The 24523-nt window shown below is 40.9% G+C and overlaps 1 protein-coding gene across 1 annotated transcript in view; it reads left to right on the forward strand.

Moving 5' to 3' along the window:
- The window catches only part of cep192 (centrosomal protein 192), a 118908-nt gene that overhangs the window by 70284 nt on the left and 24101 nt on the right, over positions 1 to 24523 (forward strand). Inside the window, 13 exon segments of the mRNA XM_055634360.1 lie at positions 208 to 333; positions 1483 to 1620; positions 7386 to 7449; positions 9365 to 9504; positions 10588 to 10680; positions 12849 to 12964; positions 14413 to 14595; positions 16153 to 16243; positions 17833 to 18012; positions 19967 to 20227; positions 21098 to 21219; positions 22804 to 22913; positions 24251 to 24407. Coding sequence (XP_055490335.1) covers positions 208 to 333; positions 1483 to 1620; positions 7386 to 7449; positions 9365 to 9504; positions 10588 to 10680; positions 12849 to 12964; positions 14413 to 14595; positions 16153 to 16243; positions 17833 to 18012; positions 19967 to 20227; positions 21098 to 21219; positions 22804 to 22913; positions 24251 to 24407 — 1781 coding nt within the window.

A 24523-nucleotide genomic window follows, 5' to 3' on the forward strand; every position in this document is an offset into this window, starting at 1 on the left:
TAAAAATTGAAGCTATGGAAGAACTCTAAACTATTTGTACATGTGCTTTTAATTAAAAAAATAATAATAATAAATTTGCTTTGGAATTCATAATGCTTGTAGAAAAGTTGAAGTCTGTCTTAGTAATGTATCACAAATAATTCTCTGCAATACAAAAACATAATTTTGCAAAATATAAAATACAATATGTTTAATGCCCAATTCCAGATTTTAGCAGAAAAAAATGGATGCTTGGATTTTGGTGACTTTGTACCTGGTGGTGGTAGAACACTCACTTTCAAACTGGTCAATGAAACTCGTGCTACCATTCCTATCCGGCTTGTTATCAGTGCAGTAAGTTTTTTTTTCTTCACATTGATTTTGACTCTTATCTAACATTCATTATAACTTATTGCTTTCTCATTTTGCAGATTTCAAGAGCAGAATTGCCTGTCCTTACTTGCTCCTTAAAACATTGCAGAAGTGTTATGGTGATGATACAACTGGATATTGTGCATGCATATTGCAGGAGGCAGTTAATAGTGAACCAAATGCTGTTGGTTCTAAGTTGCATAAAGGCCAGACTAAGAATAGCAGATTGTCTTTCCTAAAGAACATTAATGAATCGGATTGGATTTTGTAGCAATCCATTAGTCTTATGATAACCATGAATAATGATCCTGCTTTTTTTAAATTCCAGTTTTTTTTTAATGAATGGAACTTGAATTCACAAGTATCGCAGGGGGATTTGAACTTGCATCTGTTGATTGTTGGTATTGGTTTCAAGATAACTAGCCTGATTTAAGCATTCGCCAAAACCATATTAGTTACCACTTTCCTTCAGATGAAATCAGTGAGGATAAATTGATACAATTATACTTTATGCATTGTTGAGCTTTTCTGATGTGAGTAGATATCCCTACTGTTTGATCTGGCATTTAATAATCTCCCAACCTGGGTCTCAAATGTTCCATTGAATTTACACTTTTTTTGTTCGGAGTTAAGTATGAGTAAAGTATTTGTATAAGCAAAGAATACTATCAAAGAACCAAATTGATTTCTCCAGTGTTGAATACATAGAGTATAATTATTTTTATCCATCCATGTAACTCATCTAAAGATAACCTAATGTTTCTCCTTGGGGGTAGTAATACATTTTATGGAATATGTAATCAATCCAATTATGACAGAGAAGGCAAATTCTTTAGGGGTCATATGTTTTGGAACTCTATTCCTCCATGGGCAGAAGATAATTTATTGATGTTGTTAAGAACATAGGTAAATAGGTAATTGATAAACAAAGGGAATTAATGGTTATATCAGATAAAGGGAAATACATATCCTTGTTAAAAGATGGCTTGAAGAGCTGAGTTGCATATCCCTGCTCTTAGAAAGGGTCCCAACCCATAACATCCTGTCTCCTGTACTTTTTATATGTAATTATTGTATGTAATTGGAAAGGTAATTATTTATATTTATTCTAATTATTTCTGGTCTACGTAGAATGCTGCTGCATGGAGATGTTTTACGTTTGCCAAATCTGACACGGTGTCAGACAAAGCACTGCAGACTGAAAGACACTCTCAATTTGATGGCCCATTGCTCTTGAATCATGTGCTGCAAGCAAGTTACGAAGGAGAGGTAATGAGAAACTCCACCCCAATGCATTCTGTAATGTTGATACTCAACTTTTTGATTTCTGATACAGTGTGAAGTAGATAAATGTGAAGTTAACTACTTCAGGGCTCACACTTAACTTTTTTTCCCTGTTGCCAGCCAGGCAACTTAGGCAGCTTTTTAGGTTGCCAAATGACAGTTTAGGTGGTCAATTTAAGACGGGTTGCATGATGCGTGCGATAATGTGCTCAAACGAAGTGCGTAGTTACCAGTCGGAATTATGCTCAATGAAGCATTTACACATTATTTCTGTTTCAAATAAAGTCACAAACTAAACATATTCACCAATCAAGACATAATATATACCACAATGACATGCAGCAAAGTTACAATACAGTATCTCAACCCTTTTTACACATTGCAATTAATGCAATTTCTATTATTTCTTTCCACTTCCCAGCAAAAATATGTTTGGATTATTCAGCGTATGATCAACCTGTGTCAATAAATCCTGGACCATGGTAACATATATGCTTAACCATGCACACTACAGATTGATGCAAGCATGTTTTCTGTGAAGGACTGAAAATTATGACATGGCCATAGCATAGGTCGTTATTGCTATTGGTACAGAAACACTCTCGCTTCCCACATAATTTATCCACAACAAAATATACAGGTTGCAAGGAAATTTCTAAAGGCATTTTATAATAATAGCTGTTAAAACCGACTATACCCATCTGACAGGTTAAACATTACACTAACTAACAAGAGATGACCAAAGGACATAACTGCAGCAAATGTTCTTTTGGTAATATGTTTAAAGGTGTCAAAACGCCACATTACCGGACATTCAGATTAAATATATGTGTTGTGAACAGCAATGAAGATACCCAGTTTGTACGCACCCGATTTAAAAAAAAATTATTGATAAACGCTGTTTCCACCATTCCCATTTCAGAATTAATGTTAAAATTTCAACTGAAATATCTCCTGACCAAATTTGTGATGTATATGACTGACTGTAAAAGTAAAACCTGGATAAATCCAACGTATAGTTGTGAATGTTGCTCATTAAATAATAGTACTGATACTCCATATTAAGAGCATTGATTTGCCGTTAAAATGAATTCTGTAATAATGTGTCAACAGTAGCAGTGACAATCGAACACTGCGGTTTTAATGTTTCACGTGTTCACAATTTAATTAATCCATCATTATGGATTAAAACAAATAATAACATTGGGATTTAAAACACATTTGATTGCATTCCATTATCAAACAGTCAATTTTCGCTCTGAAGACATTTCCAGCACAGTAGGGTCGGGGGGGGGGGGGCGCTGTGAATCAGTGCGGAATGGATAGATGCGGGGGGGGGGGGGGGGGGGGGTGAGAAGGCAAGGTGCAGGATGGATGGATTGAGGCAGGGCAATTAGTGCGTGTTGGTTGGAATAGGTAAAATTGTGAGGGCAGAACGCGGGGGATGTCAGTGGGGTTGAATGGGGTGGATCAGTACGGGATTGACGGGGGGGGGGGGGGTCAGTACAGGATGAATGGGGGATCAGTACAGCATGAATGGCGTTATTGTTACAGGATGGATGGGGATCAGTACAGGATGAATGAGGGGGTCAGTGCAGTGTGGATCGGAGGGTCTGTGCAGGATGAATGGGGGGGATCTCTATGGGATGAATGGGGAGATCAGTAAAAGATGAATGGGGGAGCAGTACAGGATGAAAGGGATTCAGTAAAAGATGAATGAGGGAATCAGTACAGGATGGATTGGGGGGTTCAGTACAGGATGAATGAGGGGATCAGTACAGGATGAATGGGTGGAGACAGTGCAGGATGGATGGGAAAAGGGGTGAGTACAGAATTAATTGGGGGACCAGTGTAGGATAGATGGGGAGGACGTAGGTCAATCAATGCGAGGTGGATAGGGAGATCAGTGCAGGATGAATAGATGGGGGGGTGGGTAGATGGGGAGGGGAGCACAGGTGATGTCAGTGAGGACTGAATAGAGGCGGGAATGGGGATCAGTGGTCCCAGGATAAGGGAGGGCATACGAGAGAGAGAGAGAGAGAGAGAGAGGTGGGGGGGGGGCGGGAAGGAAGGTCAGCGCTCATCGCCCAGGGATGGTATCATCGACCCACTGCCCTGTCCACCGCCAGGTGCAGCCGCCAAAGGGGGAGGCAGTTTATATCTCCTCGCCACCACACGAAACGTCACGTTCCTTTTCTCCAGAGATACTGTCTGACACACTGAGTTACTCCAGTTTTTCGTGTCTATCTTTGGTATAAACCAGTATCTGCAGTGCCAAGCCGGGCAAAATGACTCGGCATTTAGTTTGCCCGGCAGCACTTTGGGTGGTCATTGGCACCTGGGCAACTGCTAATTTTGAGCCCTGCTACTTGCATAGTGTAGATGGTTTACGCATGCAACCTATAATGTAGCTACCTCAATACCACTAACCACGCCCAGTCATCTCAGTATAACTGTGATATCTTCCCCTTGCTACTCCCTTGGTTCCAGTACGCCTGAAGACTAGATGCAGTCAGTACTGGGACGTGTTTGACATGTGCTTTTATTAAAGACTCAGGAAAGTTACAGTGTGTCAGACTTAACTCCTTTACATGGTGTCAGTAAGTTAAACGCACGCCTCCTGTTTATCGGGTTTTATTTGCTCCTAGTTTTACTAGTGTTTAATTCCCCATTTACCATGGCATTCTCGTGCCGCAAGCCCTCTCCCCTTGTCTTTGATGCTGACATTGCGGAGCGATGGGCTACTTTCGTGATGGACTACAACCATCAACATCGTGCACCGAAACGACCCTGATGCGGTCAAAGCCTCACTCCTGCTGAACCTTGCCGGTCCCGATGCTATGAAGCGTGCTCAGGCTTTCACTTACAATCCAGCGGTCCTGGATGACAACGACCAGGTCGTGGAGCCGGCGGAATCTGCCAACGACCCGGTATGTCTCTTACGCAAGTTTGCGGAGATTTGTGACTTGCCCTCCAACCGTATATTGGAGCGGGCTAGATTCTTTACAAGGAAACAGCAGCCTGATGAACCTGTTGAATGTTTTATCGCTGACCTGTGCTACCTTGTTCAGCGGTGCCGTTTCGAGAACATGCGTGATCAGCTCACCAGAGATATTTTGGTCACCGGCATGCTAGATCAGAAGCTACGAGCAGAGCTGCTGCGAAGACCAGATCTCACCCTGACTGAGGCTATGCATGCATGCCGAATAGCTGAGGTGGTTGCCCCGCTATATGGGCAGAGGGGATCTGACAATCGGGCTATTAATCTGACTGGTGTTGCTATGCCCCGTCGCAAGCAATAACGTTCGCCCTGCACCGCGGCTGACTTATGCCGCTTGGGTCCCGCTTGTCAAGAAGTGCCCCAACTGCAATTATGTCCACTCTATGCAGTCGCAGTGCCCAGCATTTGGTAAAGCTTGTAATTTCTGTAAGAAGATGAACCATTTCTCAGCTGCCTGTCGCTCCCGTGGGAACGTTCCTCCAGCTCCCAGACAAGTTTTAAACAACCTTCAACAAGTTGATAACGAATTCGGTTCCCAGTCTTCTGTCGACACTGCCCTCGGCTCTGAGCCCAGCATTTCCATGGGAGATGCCAGTGTTTATTCTCTCCTTCATAATCAATCACGCCTCCCCGATCCTTCTGTGCTTGTCACTGTCGACAACAAATCCTTCACTGCTAAGCTGGACATGGGGGCGAAGGTGAATGTTATGTCAACATCCCTGTTCAGGAAGATAAGGAATAATGAGCTGTTAACTGCTGATCGCTCCATATTGCGTGCTTATTGGGGAGAGGAGCTAAAACCTGTGGGGAGGGCCACCTTCCACTGTGTGCTGAAGAAATCTTCGCGTGACCTGTCGTTTTTCATTCTTGACTGTGACTGTGTGACTCTGTTGAGCAATCAGGCATGTCAGGATCTCGGGCTGGTGTCCTTTGACCGTACTGTCCACGAAGTGCAGGTGATGTTGAATCCACTCTCCGAGTACCCTGACCTATTCGATGATGAACTGGGTAAGCTGCCCCTTGTATACAAGATCGCAACTGACCCGTCAGTTGTACCAGTGGTCCGTGCTCCACACAGGGTGTCGTTTGCCATGAAGGGCAAGGTCGAAGCCATGTTGAAGAACATGGTTGACATGGGAGTGCTTGAAGCTGTCAGCGAACCCACCAAGTGGGTCTCCACCATGGTCACCACCATGAAGAAGGGTAAGAGCGAGATACGGGTGTGCATCAACCCCAAAGACTTAAATCTGGCAATAAGACGTCCTCATTACCCCATGAGGACTGTAGAAGATGTTGCTGCCCAGGTCGGTCAGGCCACGGTGTTCTCTGTCCTTGATGCCAGGAGCTCATTCTGGCAAATACCTCTAGACAAACACTCCTCAGACTTAACCACTTTTGGCACCCCCTTCGGAAGATTCAAATTTTTGCGGATGCCGTTCGGCATCAACTCTGCTAGCGAAGTGTTTCAACGCTCCATGGAGCAACTGTTTGCTGGTCTGCCGTATGCCATTATCGTGGATGACATCCTGGTTTATGGGAAAGATGTCGCTGAGCACGACCACAACTTCCGACGGATTCTAGACCGCGCTCGCCAGTTCAACTTAAAATTTAACCTGCCACTTCTGCAGCAGCCTGCGCCTGCCATGCCCTGGACCTCGCTGGCTGCTGACATATTCGAATGGCGAGGCAAGCACTACATGGTGTTGGTTGATTCATACTCCAACTGGTTCGAAGTGGACCTTCTTCCTGCTATCACCTCTGAAATGGTTATCAGTAAGCTGCGCAGACACTTTGCTACCTTTGGGTCCCCGGTCCACTTGCAGACCGACAACGGCCGTCAGTTCACCAGTGCGGAATTCCAGGCTTTCGCTGTGAAGTGGAACTTCACTCACTATACCAGCAGCCCCGAATATCCGCAGAGACCACAGATGGACTACTATGCAACTTTGGTCACCTTGCCCAAGAAAGGATACTTTCCCCATGGAAAGGGGTGCAGTGAGTCCTGGGATGGTGGGGATGATAGTATTAACAGAGTCTACGCTCAAGATCGACACACAATTCTGGAGTAACTCAGTGGGATAGGCAGCAGCTCTGGATAGGAATTGGTGATGATTTGGATCGAAATGCGTTTCTTGACGTTCCTAGTGTTAAATTTACTAGTTCAGTTTTTAATTGATCTTAGTGTAGAATAACAAAAGCAACTCCTACAATTTTCTCAGTTGGCAGAAAACTATTTTTAATCCTCTATTGTGGATGTGTGCATGGGAGAGCATGCATCGTGAATTTGATTTTTTTTGAAGAGATGACTGAGAAGACTGACAAGGCAAATGCTGTAGATGTTGTCTTTGTAGACATTAACAAGATCTTTAAGGTACTGCATGATCGGCTGATCCAGAAGGTTTGATCTTTTCAGATTAGGGACACTCTCGCTATTTGGACACAAACTTGGCTTGAAGATACAAGACGGGGGAGATGGTAGAGGTTGTTTATCAGGCTAAAGGCCTGTAACATTAGTAGACTGTGAAGAAGGTTATCTAAGATTATCGCAGGATCTTGTATGGCAGCAAATATTGATGAGCTTTTCTGGTTGAGTACAGATTCTGTCTGGGTGATCCTACATTTTAATTATTTTCCAATCTGTGTACCTATTGTTTCAGTAATTTAGTATACAATACTGATTTAATCAGTATTGTATACAGAATATAATTAAATTAAGATTATCTAAGATAATTTCTGTTCTATTCATCAGGATGCTGAAAGTCTTGTTGTGTGGGTTCGTTTTCAAGCACCTCAGAAGTTCATCCATAATACAGGTATGTGTGTATTCATGTTTGAAGTTAATGGTTAAGTAATGCTCCAGCCAAATTTGAAATTTCTTCCAGAAAAGGGCAAGGTGTGTTTGTACAAAATAGGTTTATCTTCATATGATGCACGTTGGAGCACCATCCCATGGGCATTTGAAGTATATTGGTACATAATGGCATTTTTTCTTGTAAAAGTAGATTAGAGACCGCCATGGAGTTTACAGCACAGATGGTAAATATCTACACAGACAGTAAATATCAATAGACATCTTTGACCAGCATTATACTTGTATCTGGGCTGCAGGGATTACTGAATGGCTACATGGAATGGGTATTTGCCGAATTCGTCCAGATTGATTGTAGTGAATCTCAAGGAACGTAACTGGGATTAATTAATTTGTATTGAAGAAATGATCTGTATGATGTCCTCTTTTAAAGAAAGCTTTGCTGCATACACTATGTTTATACAAACAGTTTCTTACATGTGAGCAATTGAAGAAGCTTGTGTATCTTTTAACAATTTGACTCGCATACATCCTGACTCAAAAAGCAAATTTTAGCTGTCATTTTTTTGATAATTTAAATCAGTTAGTTGTTGATGTTAGTTTAATATTGAGTTGACAGGCTTAGATGCAAGTAGTTTTGAGCCATAACCTGATGTCAATGGTTATGGGGAGGAGGCACGAGAATGGGGTCGGGAGGGAGAAATTGATCAACCATGATTGAATGGCAGAGAAGACTTGATGGGCTGAATGGCCTAATTCTTTCCTATCCCTTATTTGCAATATTATGTTTCAAGCCAGATTTTTAATATTTTAATTTGAAACATTGATTAGTGCATCTAGCGGCCCTTCGAGCCTTTCAAAGATCATTGAAAATCAACTCATTTTGACCACTGACATACTGTCCCCTTGGACAACCAAGTTATGCAGGAAGAAAATACCCTCTGTGGCAATTTCCAGAGATTCACCACTCTCTGTGTGTGAAAAAAGTTCTTCTCGTCTGGGTAAGGATTTCAATCTGAAATGGATTAACAACTTCCTATCTTTCCAACCCCTTAAAATGCTAAGATCCCCTCTGAATCTTCTAAATTCTAGAGAGTATAAACCAAGTCTATCCAGTCTTTCTTCATAAGACAGTCCTGACATCCCAGGAATCAGTCTGGTGAACCGTCTCTGCACTCCCTCTATGGCAATAATGTCCTTCCTCAGATTTGGAGCTTTTACTGTCGCAATACTCCAGGTGTTTCACCAAGGGTACAACTGCAGTAGAACCTCTCTGCTCCTATACTCAAATCCTTTTGCAATGAAAGCTAACATACCATTCGCTTTCTTTACTGCCTGCTGCACCTGCATGCCTACCTTCAATGACTGGTGTACCATGACACCCAGGTCTCGCTGCATCTCCCCCTTTCCCAATCGGCCACCATTTAGATAATAGTCTGCTTTCCTGTTTTTGCCACCAAAATGGATAACCTCACATTTATCCACATTATACTGCATCTGCCAAACATTTGCCCACTCACCCAGCCTATCCAAGTCACCCTGCAGTCTCCTAGCATCCTCCTCACAGCTAACACTGCCCCCCAGCTTAGTGTCATCCGCAAACTTGGAGATATTTGTACATCGCTTCTTTCAGGGTAATGAGTTTGTTACCATGAAGCTTTTTTTTTTTAATTAAAGAATAAAGGAAGTTAATTTAATGTAGGAGATTGTTAGAAATGCCCTCTTATGATAGTGGTGGGTATAAATAATTTGTATTATTAGATGTTATAGGAATAAATTGGTGAAATTAGTTTTAGAAACCAAGTAAAGATTTGAGCAGCAATGCTTTCTTCTGTTATTTATTCTATTAAATCATAATTTTACTCGCCCTCTGAAACATTGCAGCATTTACTTATGTAAAAGTTAATTTTTGGTTTCAGATCCCTTGGGTGCAGCAGAGGACTACCTCGGAAGGATAAGTGTCGAAGTTGACACTCCTGGCCCCAGAAATGTTATAAACTCCATACACCTCTGTTCCCGAGTTGGAATTGTCAGAATACACGCTCCCAAAAACCAGCAAGTATGCTGGCATAAGTATTTGAAGGATTTATGTTTTGGGTTTCATAACAGTTTGGGGAGCCAGGGTATGCCAAATTAATGCAATGGTTAATTCTCAATCACTTCCACGGCTGCCATCCCTTTTTTGATTCTTAGCATGAATTGATGGCGTTGAAAGAAACAGAAGCTCCAAATGCTGGAAAATGTAAATTTGTGCTTTTGTACAGCAGCTTCAAGAACTGCAATACTTTTCAGAATCAATTGAGATATTGGTATTGCCAAGCATCCTTGATTTAAGGGTTCCAGTTCAAACAGTTGCTCAGCATAATTCTTTCACTACAATTGCAATTGATGTGGGGTTGGGCACTGTACATTTTGTACCCCTTAATTTCCATCTCAAATGTGAAATTGAAGGTGGTAAATCATGGAAGTCTGATTAAATTTACATTTCACCACTTCTCCCGTACCCATCCACGTATAATCCTTCCTTTGGCTTCACATTTCGTGCCTCTTCTATCCTTAACTCCTTACCTCAGTTCTGTCTTTTCATCTCTGGTCTTTGTCCAAACCATCTGCCAATCAAAAACCCTCTTGCCTGTGTAGGAAGGAACTACAGATGCTAGTTTAAACTGAAGATAGACACTAAGAGCTGGAGTAACTCAACAGATCAGGCAGAATCTTTAGAGACGAGCATTAGATGAAGAGGGGTCTCTCAACCCAAAACGACACGTATTCATTTTCTCTGGAGATGCTGCCTGACCCTTTGAGTTACTCCAGCTTTCAGGTCTACCCCCCTCACCTGTATTTGTGTATTACTCACGAGATTTTGTCCTGTTGCCTCCCAACTGCCCCGCCCCCACCCACTGTACTGCAAGAGTCCAAGCCCAACATGTTGCTTATCTATTTGCACCAGAGATGTTGCCTACCCCGGTGAGCCAGTCCAGCGCAGTCTTTTTAAAAATGAAAAATGATATGCATGACAAAAATATGTTTACGGACCTTGTTATTGTTTCACCACAATAGGTCATATTGTTTTTGTGGTACTACTGTCATTATTGCTATCTCAGTATTCGATACACTGAAATGTTTTATGCTTTGCCTTTAGACACTCGTAATGTCTTCTGAAGCAGGTGTAACAGCTAAACAAATTCTACTTCTAAAAAATGCAGGAAATATCAATGCAGAGCTGAATATTCAGGTAAGCTGTCAATTGGCTTTGAGAACAATTTTGTGGGGAATTAAGATAACCTTCATAGTTGTTTACTGACATAGCATTAAATTGTGCTCTGATGTAAAATCCCATGTTCACACTGTTAGTCAGGTAATTACCAACTCTGTCCCAAAGTGTTCAAAATGTATCCTGTTATTTTTAATTCCATGTTTATGCATTCATGTTCATTGTCTACAATTGACTCTCAACGTTATTGCCTTTATGATAGGGAGCTCCTGATGCCTATCCAGTTTTTCTTTCATTTCATATCTACAATTTAGTGCATTTTTTTTTCTTCTGTTGGTCAGGTTGCTGCAGTCTGTTTTTTACCGAAATGACTACAGTGGAAGTAATTGCAATCAGTCGGAGACTCTCAGAATTTTGCAGCACCACGAGACTGCTTAGCTCAATTTGCTGTGCTAATGTTTCCATTTTAACACTAATCCTTGTTAGGAATAGAAACATAAACCTTGGTCAGCCAAGTGCATACACAACACTAGTTATTGGCAAAATCAGATGGCATAGTCTTGCGTTATATTTTCTCATTTTGGTGAAATCTGATTTCAGTTGGACCATGTTGTAGGAATTCCACCTGTGAATGGTGGTTGAGCTACAAATGGAAAATACTAATTCTGAATTGTCTCTCCGTTGTATTTATCGTTAATCCATGAAATAATTTTATATCTGACGAGGAATGGAATGCACAGTACTGGAAGATGATTTTCCATGTCGCTAATTGATCTGCATGCACTGCAACCTTTGTTCTGTCTTGAGGTGTGCCACATCTACAAAGGTCATCTGAACCCTTCACCCCACCTCTGCACTCACTCTCTCTGTTTTGATAGAGCAAGGATAGAGCTCCATGGGTATATCTAGTTCTCACCACCTTCAAATTACAGTTTTCAGCACCTTCGCTTTGATTCCACTCCCAGCTTTCAGAAGGTTGCATTCCCTTTGTGTATCAAAGGGCAGCACAGTGGCACAGCTGTAGAGTTGCTGCCTTACAGCACCACATACCTGGGTTCGATCCTGACAACGGTTGCTGTCCGTACGGAGTTTGAACATTCTCCCTGTGACATCTTGGGTTTTCTCCGAGTGCTCTGGTTTCCTCTCTCATTCTAAGACGTACAGGTTCGAAGGTTAATTGGCTTTGGTAAAATTGTAAATTGTCCTTGGTGAAAAAAAATAGTGCTAGTGTTGCGGGGTGATTGCTGGTCGGCGTGGGCTGAAGAGCCTGTTCCCACACTGAATCTCTAAAGTCTAAATACTTATTCACAAAACCACAAGATATGCAGTAGCTATCTTTTTATCTCTTCCCACCATTTTGGAACTCTAACACTCCTTCCAAGTCAAGTCGTGATTCCCTTGCACTTCAACCAATCGAGTAACCGGCATTTAATGCTCATAATGTGCACACTTCTACTTTGAGGAAGCCAAACACAGATTTGGTGATGGCTTTGAAGAACGGCTCTCATTGCCATTGTCTGCTACTTGAATGTTCCATCTCGCTGCCACTGACTTATCTGTGGGTAGTTTCCCACATTGTTATAAACAAGTCGAGGTAAACTTTAGGAATAGCACATTACAGCTTTTTGGATTCTACAGTTATTTCAGTAGCTTCATGTAATTTGCTATGGAATTAGAACTGATATCCCTCTGTAACATTAATTCAAATGTGTACCCCCTACTTGTATTGGCTGACGATAGGCATTCTCTGAAACTCTTTCTCAGTATTCAAATTTTGCTTGTAGTCTCTGTATCTCCTTTACTCTCATTTATTTGCTTGCTTCAGCAATAGTGTATCTCCATGGCAACCCTGGATATGACCAGAAACATTCCCTTTGCCCTATCAATCCTTCTCCCACCCTCTCTGCAGCTCAGAACTAACATTTCTCTCTTTCCCAAATCTGATGAAGGATCTGTGATCTAAAATGGTAACTCTTTACTTCTTTCAAACAGATGCTGTCTCGCCTTGCGTTTGTTTCGGTATTTTTTTTAAATTTAAGATTTCCAGCTCATTTTAAATTGTTAATTTGTAATCAATATAAATTCATTCCTTTAACCACAAGCATTAAAAGGAGCTTGTCCGCTGAAATATTTGAGTAAATATTTTGATTATTTATATAATTAATATTTAATCCTTAATTTTCCTTCAGGCTGCAGATTCTAGCTGTTTTCTAGTGCAGCCAGAAAATATTCACATTCGGCCTGGAGAAGAATCCGAAGTAGTTGTTTCACATACACCAAAGGATACACAAAGTGAAATACAAAGGTACAACTTCAATTTTTTTGGCTACAATTGATTATCAATCTTGATTACATAGAAACATGGAAAATAGGTGCAGGAATAGGCCATTCGGCCCTTCGAGCCTACACCACCATTCAATATGATCATGGCTGATCATCCAACTCAGTATCCTGTACCTGCCTTCTCTCCATACCCCTGATCCCTTTAGCCACAAGGGCCACATCTAACTCCCTCTTAAATATATCCAATGAACTGGCCTCAACTACCTTCTGTGGCAGAGAATTCCAGAGTTTCACCACTCTGTGTGAAAAATGTTTTCCTCACATCGGTCCTAAAAGATTTCCCCCTTATCCTTAAACTGTGACCCCCTTGTTCTGGACTTCCCCAACATCGGGAACAATCTTCCTGCATCTAGCCTGTCCAACCCCTTAAGAATTTTGTAAGTTTCTATAAGATCCCCCTCAATCTTCTAAATTCTAGCGAGTACAAACCGAGTCTATCCAGTCTTTCTTCATATGAAAGTCCTGACATCACAGGAATCAGTCTGGTGAACCTTCTCTGTACTCCCTCTATGGCAAGAATGTATTTCCTCAGATTAGGAGGCCAAAACTGTACACAATACTCCAGGTGTGGTCTCACCAAGACCCTGTACAAATTCTACTTTGTTTCTACTCTTCCTCAATAATTGCTCCTGGTTTGTCAAGGCCATTAGCATCATGATCAATTTACGTATCCTTATTCTGATTGCATACTTCCATCCACACACTTTCTGGGATCATCCAAAATCAGTATCCCGTTCCTACTTTCTCCCCATATCCCTTGATTCTATTAACTGTTAATTCTGTTAACAGCTAAATCTAACTCTCTCTTGAAAACACCCAGTTAATTGGCCTCCACTGTCTTCCGACAGCGAATTCAACAGATTTACAACTTTCTGGGTGTAAATTACTACCCTTCCTCCTCCCTGTCCCCTATCCCCTGTCCTTCCTCTTTACAATTTGCACATCTTCTATCCTTATCTCTCTTTCTTTTCATATCTGGCCTCTGTCCAACTATTTGCCAATCACAAAACCTGAGAAGGAAACCATTTTCACACAAATGGTGAGGATATGGAATGAGCTGTTAGAAGTGGTTTAAGCATGTACAATTACAAAGTTTAGAAGAAACTTAGAAAGGTTCATATATAGGAAATGGGACTAGTTGAAGTGGATGCTTGGTTGCCCAAAGGCCTGTTTACGTTCTGTATAAATATTACTTTTTTTTTCTCCACAGATATTGCTTAAAATTAACTGTGTTGAGATTTATGATGACTGCAATGTTTTACCTTTTTAATTATGTGACCATTTTAATCCCAGTGATTTTATACATACATACAAAAACAGCTTTGTCTTTAAGTGAACAAATTGATAAGATGCTTGACAGTAAGATCATTACAAATGCTACGCATAACAATAGAATTATTCTCTTTGTAGCCAATTGGTTATTCTAGTTCAGCCTTTTGGTCCCCAATATGAAGTTGGCTTAAAAGGATTGCTTTGGAAACCTCAATTGGATCAATCCATCTCTTCATCTTCAAGTTCCTCGGTGGAGATACCGCCAATTCTGTCCAACAAGCAATTTATGGCATGGGGAGGCGTCTCTCTGGGAAGGACAGTGTAAGTACCATGTTCAGTAAATTCTCTGGTGAAAGATGCTTTCCACATTTGCATCATTATTTTCAGCTACAGTCGAACACGATAGTGCGGTTACTATCACTTTTCATGTGACCTAGGAGCTAGTAATTTGATCCATCAAGCCTATCTTGAATTCATCTCAGAGCCAGCTGTTGCAATCCTCCTCTTATCTCCCTGAAACCATACTCTCTCACATGCCCATCAACTCCACGCCGATTCTCTGACCAGCCATGTATATACATGGTAATTTACAGTAGCCAGTATGTCTTTAGGATGTGGGAAGAATGAGTACCGGGGAAAACCCAGGTCACATGAAGAACGAGCAGATTCCATACGCAGCGTGGGAGTACAAGATCAAATCTAGGTTGCTGGAGCTGAGTGGCAGCAGCTCTACCTGTTGAGCCACTGCTACACATGTCTTTCTTAGTCGCAAATGTAATTGACTGGTTTAGCTTTTTATACTCGTATAATTATCCTCACTAATTATGGCTGGAGGTGGCACTGCTTTATTGGAAGTTAGGTGGTTTGATTCTGTTTGCTGCACTTCATGGGAACTTTGTAAAAAAGTTTTACTTTCTAAAGAGACATTTTGATTTTTTGCAACAGAACCACACCATTCTATAGGGCCCCTTATTCCTGCTCTGGTATATCTTATGATAATGGATAATCTTTAACTTTGCCACCACTTCACTATATTAATCCACATCCCTTTCATACCCTACAAACCCAGTAATCTGTCTCGAATAAGCGAGTTTGGTATACCAAAAAATGCAGGGAATCATGGGATTTGTCAAAGGTCACTCGCTATAAAGAAAAAGCGAACGAATGCGAGTGGGAGACAGGGAGAGACTGGACCGTCAGAGACATTCTCGGCAGCACAGAACCGCGCCTCATCTGCAGCCAGAATCGATCCCGGGTCCCCATGCCGCAAGAGCTGCCAAACCACCACTGGACTGTCATTGTCACATTGTTGAGTACAGAGGCAAATAAATAAATGATGGGTCTTTGTCCCAAACATTAAGGAGGACACTGTATGTTGTTCCAATGACCAATGGGCCTGCGAATTGAGAGAATTTAGAAATCGGCAAAGGAACTCCATAAAACTGCTATGAAAAGAGTTGAATCCATGACCAAGCAAAGCACAAATGGACTGTGAAATCTTCTCCAGGTGTCCTTTTTGAAGAAAATATATGCCAAGATATATGTATCTTATTGACTGATAGAGGGATGATTATATTAGGGACTGAGGAAATGAAAAAAAGTCTGTGTAAGAAACCAAATGGTCAACCTATTTTAAATGATTGTATTGCTCCCTTTTTTCTTATGTTGTTGTCGCTTATTAAATCTCTTGCATTAATCGTATTAATTCAGATGATATAGTAAGTCGCTGAGCCACTCCTTCATTAGATGATCTGTAGATAATCATATAAAGAAATGGATCTTGAGATCATCTGTGAAATATTTGTTAGACACCTTTTTAAATTTAGTTTTTTAATTAGCTTGCATGGTTTATCAGTGAACTTCTCTTACAACTTGCAGTCATCAGAAACTCATCCTTAGAAATAGTTCTTCAACTATTACACAGCAGTTACGCCTGTTGATCAAAGGTCAAGATCAAGACTGCTTTCAGGTAAGTTTTCATTCAAATCCTGTTATAGTTGCACTTGGAAACCAAAGGTAATTGCTGTCGATCAAAGATGATTAACTATGTTTCTAAGGGCTGAAAATCTAAAATGCCATAACATTTTTTCTTATGGTCACTTATGGATGACATTTTCACTTTGGAACCGCTATCGCAACTCAGTAATGATTTTTAAATAAATAACTTGCGGAAGATCATCCATGGTTGTTTTAAATCCACTTTGTTGGAAAATTAGTGCAATTTGGAAGATATTGCAATGGTTGTCAAATGTATTTGGCCAGAATTCAGGATTAGCATGTTCCAGTGAGAAAGAAGGATAAGGATGGCAAGGTTCAGAACCTCGGATGATGAGAGATGATGTAAGTTTAGTTAAAAAGGACGAGGAACCATAACCAAGGGTTAGGAAGCTGAAACTGGGCAAAGGCATTGAGGGATATTAAGGAAGCAAGAAAGGACTTAAACAGGGTTTATATGGCAATAATAAACCAACGGGTTGAAAGAGCATGACATGTCCTTGCTATTTTATACATGCATTAAAAATTGAATGGTAACTGGGGAAAAGGGTAGCTCCACTTAAGGACAAAGGGGTGCATTTGTCCCTGGGGGCAGAGGAAGGGGTTCATGTACTAAATGAGTATTTTTCATTAGTATTCACCAAGGATAAGGACATGGAGGATAATGAGATCAAGGAATAGTATTCTTGCACATTTTGATATGACGGAGGCGAACAGCTGGCGGATCTCGAAGAGCATTAAGTAGATAAGGTCCCAAGACCTGATAGGATCTATCCTAGGTTATTGAGCAAGGCAATGGAAGACATTGCTGGGGAGATCTTTGTATCTTCTTTAGCCACAGTGAGTTCCCAGCCAGTGCTGTTCGACAAACTAGGAAATTGTAGGCAGGTGAACCTCAAATCATCTTTGGTTCGGCCACATTTGGAGTATTCTGGTCGTCACATTACAGGAAGGATGTGGAGACTTTAGAGAGGGTACAGAAGATGTTCACCAGAATGCTGTATTAAAGGGTATTAGCTGTAAGAAGAGGTTGGACAACTTGGACAACCAAGAGAACTTGGGATTGTTTCCACTGGAGCATCAGAGGATATGGGGTGACTTTAGATAACTGTATCAAATTACAAGAGGCGCAGGTAGGATAGATTTTTTTTTCCGCTGGATAGAAATATCATGGTTTTAATGTGAGAGGAGAACACTTCGAAGGAGATTTACGAGGCATTTTATTTTTTAAGACTGATGTGCCTAGAATGTATTGCCAAGAGGTGGTGGAAGCAGATACAATGGTAATGTTTGAGGCATTTAGACAGCCACATAAACAGGCAGGAAATGGATGGATATAGACCATGTATGAGCAGATGAGATTACTTTAATTTAGCATTATGTTCGGCATAAATGTACCTTGTAACTAACTTTTGACTGGTGGCAGATCAATTTCCCATCTGGGATAAATAAAGTGGCATTGTATCATTATGTCATGGGTCAAAGGGCCTATTTCTATGCTGCGCTGTTTTATATTCATTCAATGTCTAAAATTGAAATGTTATTGAATGTCTGTCTTTGTAGTTACAGAGTACATTTGGCCCTGAAGAAAGGTTGACCAATAATCGTGAATTGATGGTTTGTCCCGACGAAGATGTCCGTGTGCATCTTTTGTTTGCACCAACACGGGTAGCTTGCATGTTGGCAAGTCTTGAAATTAAGCAATTGGGGATACATTCAACTCGGTCAGGAGTAAAATTCAGAGTACGTATGTGGTGGCAGATTAAGTAAAACAAAGCGAGCAAAGAGAGCTGTATAATGGATTATTTAAATGATTTGGATTTGTTCATTCCATTGTCGAAGGGTTTCATTCCATTGTCGAAGGGACTAATAATCCTAAATTACTTCCCCAATATGTGCCAAAAACTCAGAACTATTAGATTCTGCTCTTAAATATAGTGTAGAGGGCATTAGCAAATGTATTAAAACCAGATGGGCCATGTCCAAGTTATACTTAAAATAAAGTCATGGAATCGATCAAGATAAAATGAAAATAAGTGTGTTCAAATATGTTCATGAACAGAGCAGAAAGCAGTGGTTTTCTAATATTAAATTTGACCTGTTACACAACAAAAAAACTTGTTTCTGTAATTAAGCAATAACGTGACTCGCATGAAATTTAACCTTACAATGTGATCGTACCAGTGTAGTAGGCTCTTCAAATGATCAATAAGCTAGGACTACATCTGATGCTAGGGAGTGCTGATACAGGAATCTGCAAAACAAATTAAACTTGGATAAACAGATCTTGGGGGGGGGGGGGTGGAATTATCATAATTATGGATTGAGACCATGAATCATGACTGAGTGGAGAGGAAAGATAGCCGGCAAAAAGTGGAGGTGCGGTGAGAGGCCAGTAGATGGTAGGGTACAATCAGGAGAAGTGAGAGAGAATGATTTGAAGGATCCACAAGGGAGTGTTGTTGAGAGACAGATGCAGATGGGTAATATTTCGAAGCTGATAAGGAGATTAATAGAGGTAGATATAGCCAATTTGGGGAGGGAAGTATAAGGGTAGAGGCAGAGGGTGATCAGCTGCTGTTTAAGATAACTATTGCAGACAGGGCAGGTGCTCTACAAATTAATCCCCTAGTCAGCACTCTCGCCAACGTGGAGGAGGCCACATTGAGAGCACCAAATTTATTGGATGAGGTGTACTTGAATCTTTGCTTCCTCTGGAAGGGCTGTGGTGAGAGTGAAGTTGTAGAAACAAGTATTGCACGTCCTAGTGTTTCAGTTCAGTTTCAGTTTTAGTTTGTCATGTGTACCAAGGTACAGTGAAAAGCTTTTGTGTGTTAACCAGTCAACGGAAAGACAATACATAATTACAATCGAGCCATTCACAGTGCACAGATACATAAGTGAATATAATTTAGTGCAAGGTAAAATCCGATCAAAGATAGTCCGAGGGTCCCCAATAAGGTAAATAATAGTTCAGGACTGCTCTCTAGTTGCGGTAGAATGGTTCAGTTGCCTGATAACATTTGGAAAGAAACTGTCCCTGAATCTGGGGGTGTGCGTTTTCACACTTTTATACCCTTTGCCAAATGGGAGAGAGGAGAAGAGGGATTGGCCAGGGTGCGACTCGTCCTTGATTATGCTGCTGGCCTTGCCGAGGCAGCGTGAGGTTTCTGGGTCAATGCCAAGTATTAAGAAAAGATGTTGGTAGAGCTGAGCAGAGCAGGGAATGAAGATAGAAAGGGGGGGGAGGGGGGGGGGGGGGGGGGGGGGGGGGGGTTGGGGATCCCATGTGACCGCATAGGTTTTCTTTGGGTGCTCCGGTTTCCTCCCACACTCCCAAAGATTTATAGGTTAATTGTCTTGGGTAAGTTGTAAAATTGACCCAACTATGTAGCAAATTGTTAGTGTATGAGTAGATCACTGGCCACAGGGCCTGTTTCCGCTCTGTATCTTGAAAGTCTAAAGTAAAATCTAAAGACAGGAATTGGGAAGAAACAATAACATCCTTACAAGGAAGAGATGCAGTTATGGTGGTTGTGGGAGTCGGGGGACAGTTTGTCTCTTGAGATGAAAACAGCATGCGCTTATCTGCACGTTTGACTTAATTGGGATTGGCGCACAAGTTAATAATCTGCCTGATATAAAACTGTCCAAGTTTTACAAAATGGTGATAATTAAGCATTTTGCTTTCTCCCAGATTCCACTTTCAGGTTATGGAGGAACAAGCAACATCATACTGGAAGATGTAAAAAAGACATCAGGCAGCTATGTGCTGAATTTAAATGATATTGCGCCAGACAAAGTGAGCAAGATCAGTTTCTACATGAGAAATACCGGTTCTCGAGCTGCTTATGTCAAGGCAGCTTGTTTCAAGGATTTACAGATAAAAAACATTATGACTACTGAAGATATCAAAGTTTCTCCAGCGCAATTTGTACTCAAAGAACGGACTCGACAGGTAAAGGTGGTTTCTTAAAGAAGATCGCAGCTTATTTCTGATGTAACAAAATGTATTTTAATTTACTGATCAGCTTTAGCCCGTCCCATCTCATTCAGCATTCTGAAGGGACCATGCGCTTCAACTCCCTGGTTTGCTCTCCCATCTCTATCAAATATTCTCCCTATTTGAGTGAGAAGGGATCAAGTAAAATCTGAGCATTTTTACAAAGGAAGCTGCAATTCACATGCTCATTTTTTTTTGACTGCTCACAATGTTATCTTCTCTGCTTTGGAGAAACCAAATGGAGAACGGATCATTGTTTTGAAATCCATTCTCGTGCAAGGCTGACTTTTGCCTTTGTCATCTGTCTCTTTTCTATCTCAGCCTTCTGCCTGCAGTTTTCTAAACGGTTCCATTGCAGCTTAAGAAACAGCATATTTTCTCCATCAATGCATTGCTGCCCTCAGTACTTGACATTAAATTCAACAATATCAGATAATCTGGTTTTGCTATTTGTATCAGAATTGCCCAATTGTGTTCTAAGATTATCCACCTAAAACTTGGGTTTTTCCCTCCGTCTACCTAATCTGGTCAGTATTTCTACCATTCTCTTTAATTTGGATTTCTCGCAACAACTCCAGGTGGGGCATGGGGGTGGGGGTGTGGAGGGAGAGAGGAAGTAGGTGACCCACTGAGTTACTCAAACACTTTGTGACCTTTTTTTGTATTGTGCTGGTGTTGCATTTGATGGATATTGAAGTTTTCCTTCGTGCTGTTTATATGACTGCTGAAATTTAAATGAATTTCTTGCCTTTGTTCAACACAGACCATTTGACCTGCAAAATGTCTTTGTTTCATTCCACCCAAAGTTTCTCTATCTCTTTTCAGGCAATCACAGTAACCTACCATGCCACTCCAAGAGAGTGTTTTCAGTCTGAAACTGATTCAGCGCTACTGAGCATAATTTGCTTCTTTTGTGGCGATGAGGTGGCACGGCAGCAGCTTAGAAGGCAAGTGACTTCCATTTTTTTTAATCCTTTGTATTCATGAGCCTGCAAATTTTATTTCTTGTTTGGTGCAGTGAAATTTGATTAGCAAAATTTGAATAGCGGCTCGTACGAGTAACGGCAGGTACTCGGGAAATCCTGTAAACTCATGATGTATTTTCGACACTGTAAGTAAAAAAATACTTATGATGAAAAAAATTATTACTTTTTACTCGTACGAGCCGCTACGAGACATCCACAAACTCCTACGGACCCGCTACAGACATTCTCCGAGTTCGAATCAGGGGAAAACTTGAATTACCTCGTACAGTGGGACAGGCCCTTAAAAATGCTGGGGAATGGATAATGTATCCCTAGATTACAGTTGTATTTCTCTGCATCAGGGCAGCTATAATTGTAATCAAACTACTGAACCTCAGGAAACCAGGAATTAGTGTGAAACTGAAGTCACATAGAAACATAGAAATTAGGTGCAGGAGTAGTCCATTCGGCCCTTCGAGCCTGCACCGCCATTCAATATGATCATGGCTGATCATCCAACTCAGTATCCCATACCTGCCTTCTCTCCATACCCCCTGATCCCCTTAGCCACAAGGGCCACATCTAACTCCCTCTTAAATATAGCCAATGAACTGGCCTCGGCTACCCTCTGTGGCAAAGAGTTCCAGAGATTCACCACTCTCTGTGTGAAAAAAGTTCTTCTCATCTCTGTTTTAAAGGATTTCACCCTTATCCTTAAGCTGTGACCCCTTGTCCTGGACTTCCCCAACATCGGGAGCAATCTTCCTGCATCTAGCCTGTCCAACCCCTTAAGAATTTTGTAAGTTTCTATAAGATCCCCTCTCAATCTCCTAAATTCCAGAGAGTATAAACCAAGTCTATCCAGTCTTTCTTCATAAGACAGTCCTGACATCCCAGGAATCAGTCTGGTGAACTTTCTCTGCACTCCCTCTATGGCAATAATGTCCTTCCTCAGATTTGGAGACCAAAACTGTACGCAATACTCCAGGTGTGGTCTCACCAAGACCCTGTACAACTGCAGTAGAACCTCCCTGCTCCTATACTCAAATCCTTTTGCTATGAAAGCTAACATACCATTCGCTTTCTTCACTGCCTGCTGCACCTGCATGCCTACTTTCAATGTTTAAGAGGGAACTGCAGATGCTGGAGAATCGAAGGTTACACAAAAAAGCTGGAGAAACTCAGCGGGTGCAGCAGCATCTATGGAGCGAAGGCATCTCCCCTTTTCCTAGTCGGCCACCATTTAGATAATAGTCTGCTTTCCTGTTTTTGCCACCAAAATGGATAACCTCACATTTATCCACATTATACTGCACTCACAGGATCAGTGTTGATGTTATTCAATCACAAAGCAAGTTCAAGGGCTTACTTCTGCGTGTATGTTTTGTTTATGTGATTAGGCTTAATGAAGCAGTGGGAATTTTAATCAATCGTATGCCATTTTGAGGCATCTTGGGAGGCCGAAATGAGAGCTTTATTTAGCGATACACTTAAAAAATAAATGTTTAAGCAGGTGCATTAAATCTAAATTCTTCTTTTGCATTCAAACACTTGCATTTATCACAGAGCACTTGCCCACAATCGTCAGGCTCTCGAGCAGATCATGCGTGGAGATAATCCACTTCAAAAGATAGACTTCACTCAAACGTTTTCTGGTGAAGAATTGGTATCAGAAGGTATTGATTTTTTTTTTTAATTTGTATTTAAATTCCAGATTGATTTTTGTCACATTTTGTAATTTTAATATGTGCACTGCAGTTACTGACACTGAATGCTCAAAATTACTGCCTGTTAATTTTTGTAATTTACAAAATAATTTTGATCGGCCATTTTATATTTGGTGAAAAGTATACTTTTTAAAAGATTACTTTTATCTTATGATCTTTGGTTTTAATTTGTATGAAAATATATGAACAAGTTTCATATAGAATACAGAAGGTCTTGCATTTGTGTTTCTCTACTTCTTGCTATTCATGAGAGTTTGAGTCAGTTAAGTAAGGATTTAAAAAGTCTAACTTTCGTTCTGTGTAATGTTAAGCATCACTGGCAGTATCTTGTCGCAAAGGCAGCAAGAACCTGAACAGTGGTGAGCAAGAGGAGTCGGGCTTCATTCAGTGAGTTAACTGATATCAACCAAATCATTGAGGACAACTCCAATACCCACAGGTTTTACAAATGGATTCTGCTTCCTATAATGGAAGGTTGGGTATATGTTGATGTTGGTTTTGTCATTGTCACATGTGCTGAGATACAGTGGAAAACCTTGATTTGCATGTCGTCCAAGCAAATCAAATCTTATATGATTACAATCAAACCATAGACAAGTACAACAGGTAGTGCAAGGAGAAAATAAACAGTGCACTATATCGTGTTGCAACTTCATAGTAAGTACAGATATAAAGTGCAAGGTTCATAACATGGTAGATTGGGATATCATGACTGTCATTAGCTTATGGGAGGTCCTTTCAAGAGACTGACAACAGCGGGGAAGAAGCTTTAGACTTTAGTCTTTACTTTAGACTTTAGAGAGACAGCGTGGAAACAGGTTCTTCGGCCCACTGAGTCCACACCAACCAGTGATCACCCTGTACACTCGCACTATCCTACACATTAGGGACAATTTACAGAAGCCAATTAACCTACAATGCTGTATGGATTGTGGGAGGAAACCGGAGCAACCGGAGAAACCCCACACAGTCCCAGGGAGAAAGCATAAACTCCATACAGACAGCACCCGTAGTCAGGAAAAAAACCCAGGTCTCTGGTGCTTTAAGGCAACAACTTTACTGCTATGCCACTGTGCTGCCCACTGTACCTGAATGTGGTGGTATGTGCTTTCAAGCTTTTGGATCTGATGAAGGTAGATGTTGATAATTATACTGGTTGCACTGTATATAAAAGTATAAATTTGTTTGATAGCTTTCAACTTGGCAAACGTATTAAAAGGAAAATAATCACAAAAATCTTATAACAGAGAATCTTAAGTTACTGTTTGTGATTTGCTTCTGTGTAGTCTACGACATACCAAAGGGGCCAAAAGATGTTCATATTTTCTATGGGAATCAGAAAAAAGTGATGCTTTCTGTAACTGCAAGATCTACATTCCGTGAGTTGCCAAATACAGAAGACTTGGATTCATTTTCTCAAGGGATGAATGTTGCTTCTGAAAGGTGTCTGAAGTTTCTGAATTACATTTTACTCGGGTTATTTAGCAGTTGGTATTTTTGCTTTATTCATGTAATTAAGTTTCATTTGAACTGAACTTAAAATGAAAACTATTAAGCAG

Source organism: Leucoraja erinacea, chromosome 4, assembly GCF_028641065.1.
Source record: "Leucoraja erinacea ecotype New England chromosome 4, Leri_hhj_1, whole genome shotgun sequence".
Taxonomy (NCBI): Eukaryota; Metazoa; Chordata; class Chondrichthyes; order Rajiformes; family Rajidae; genus Leucoraja; species Leucoraja erinaceus.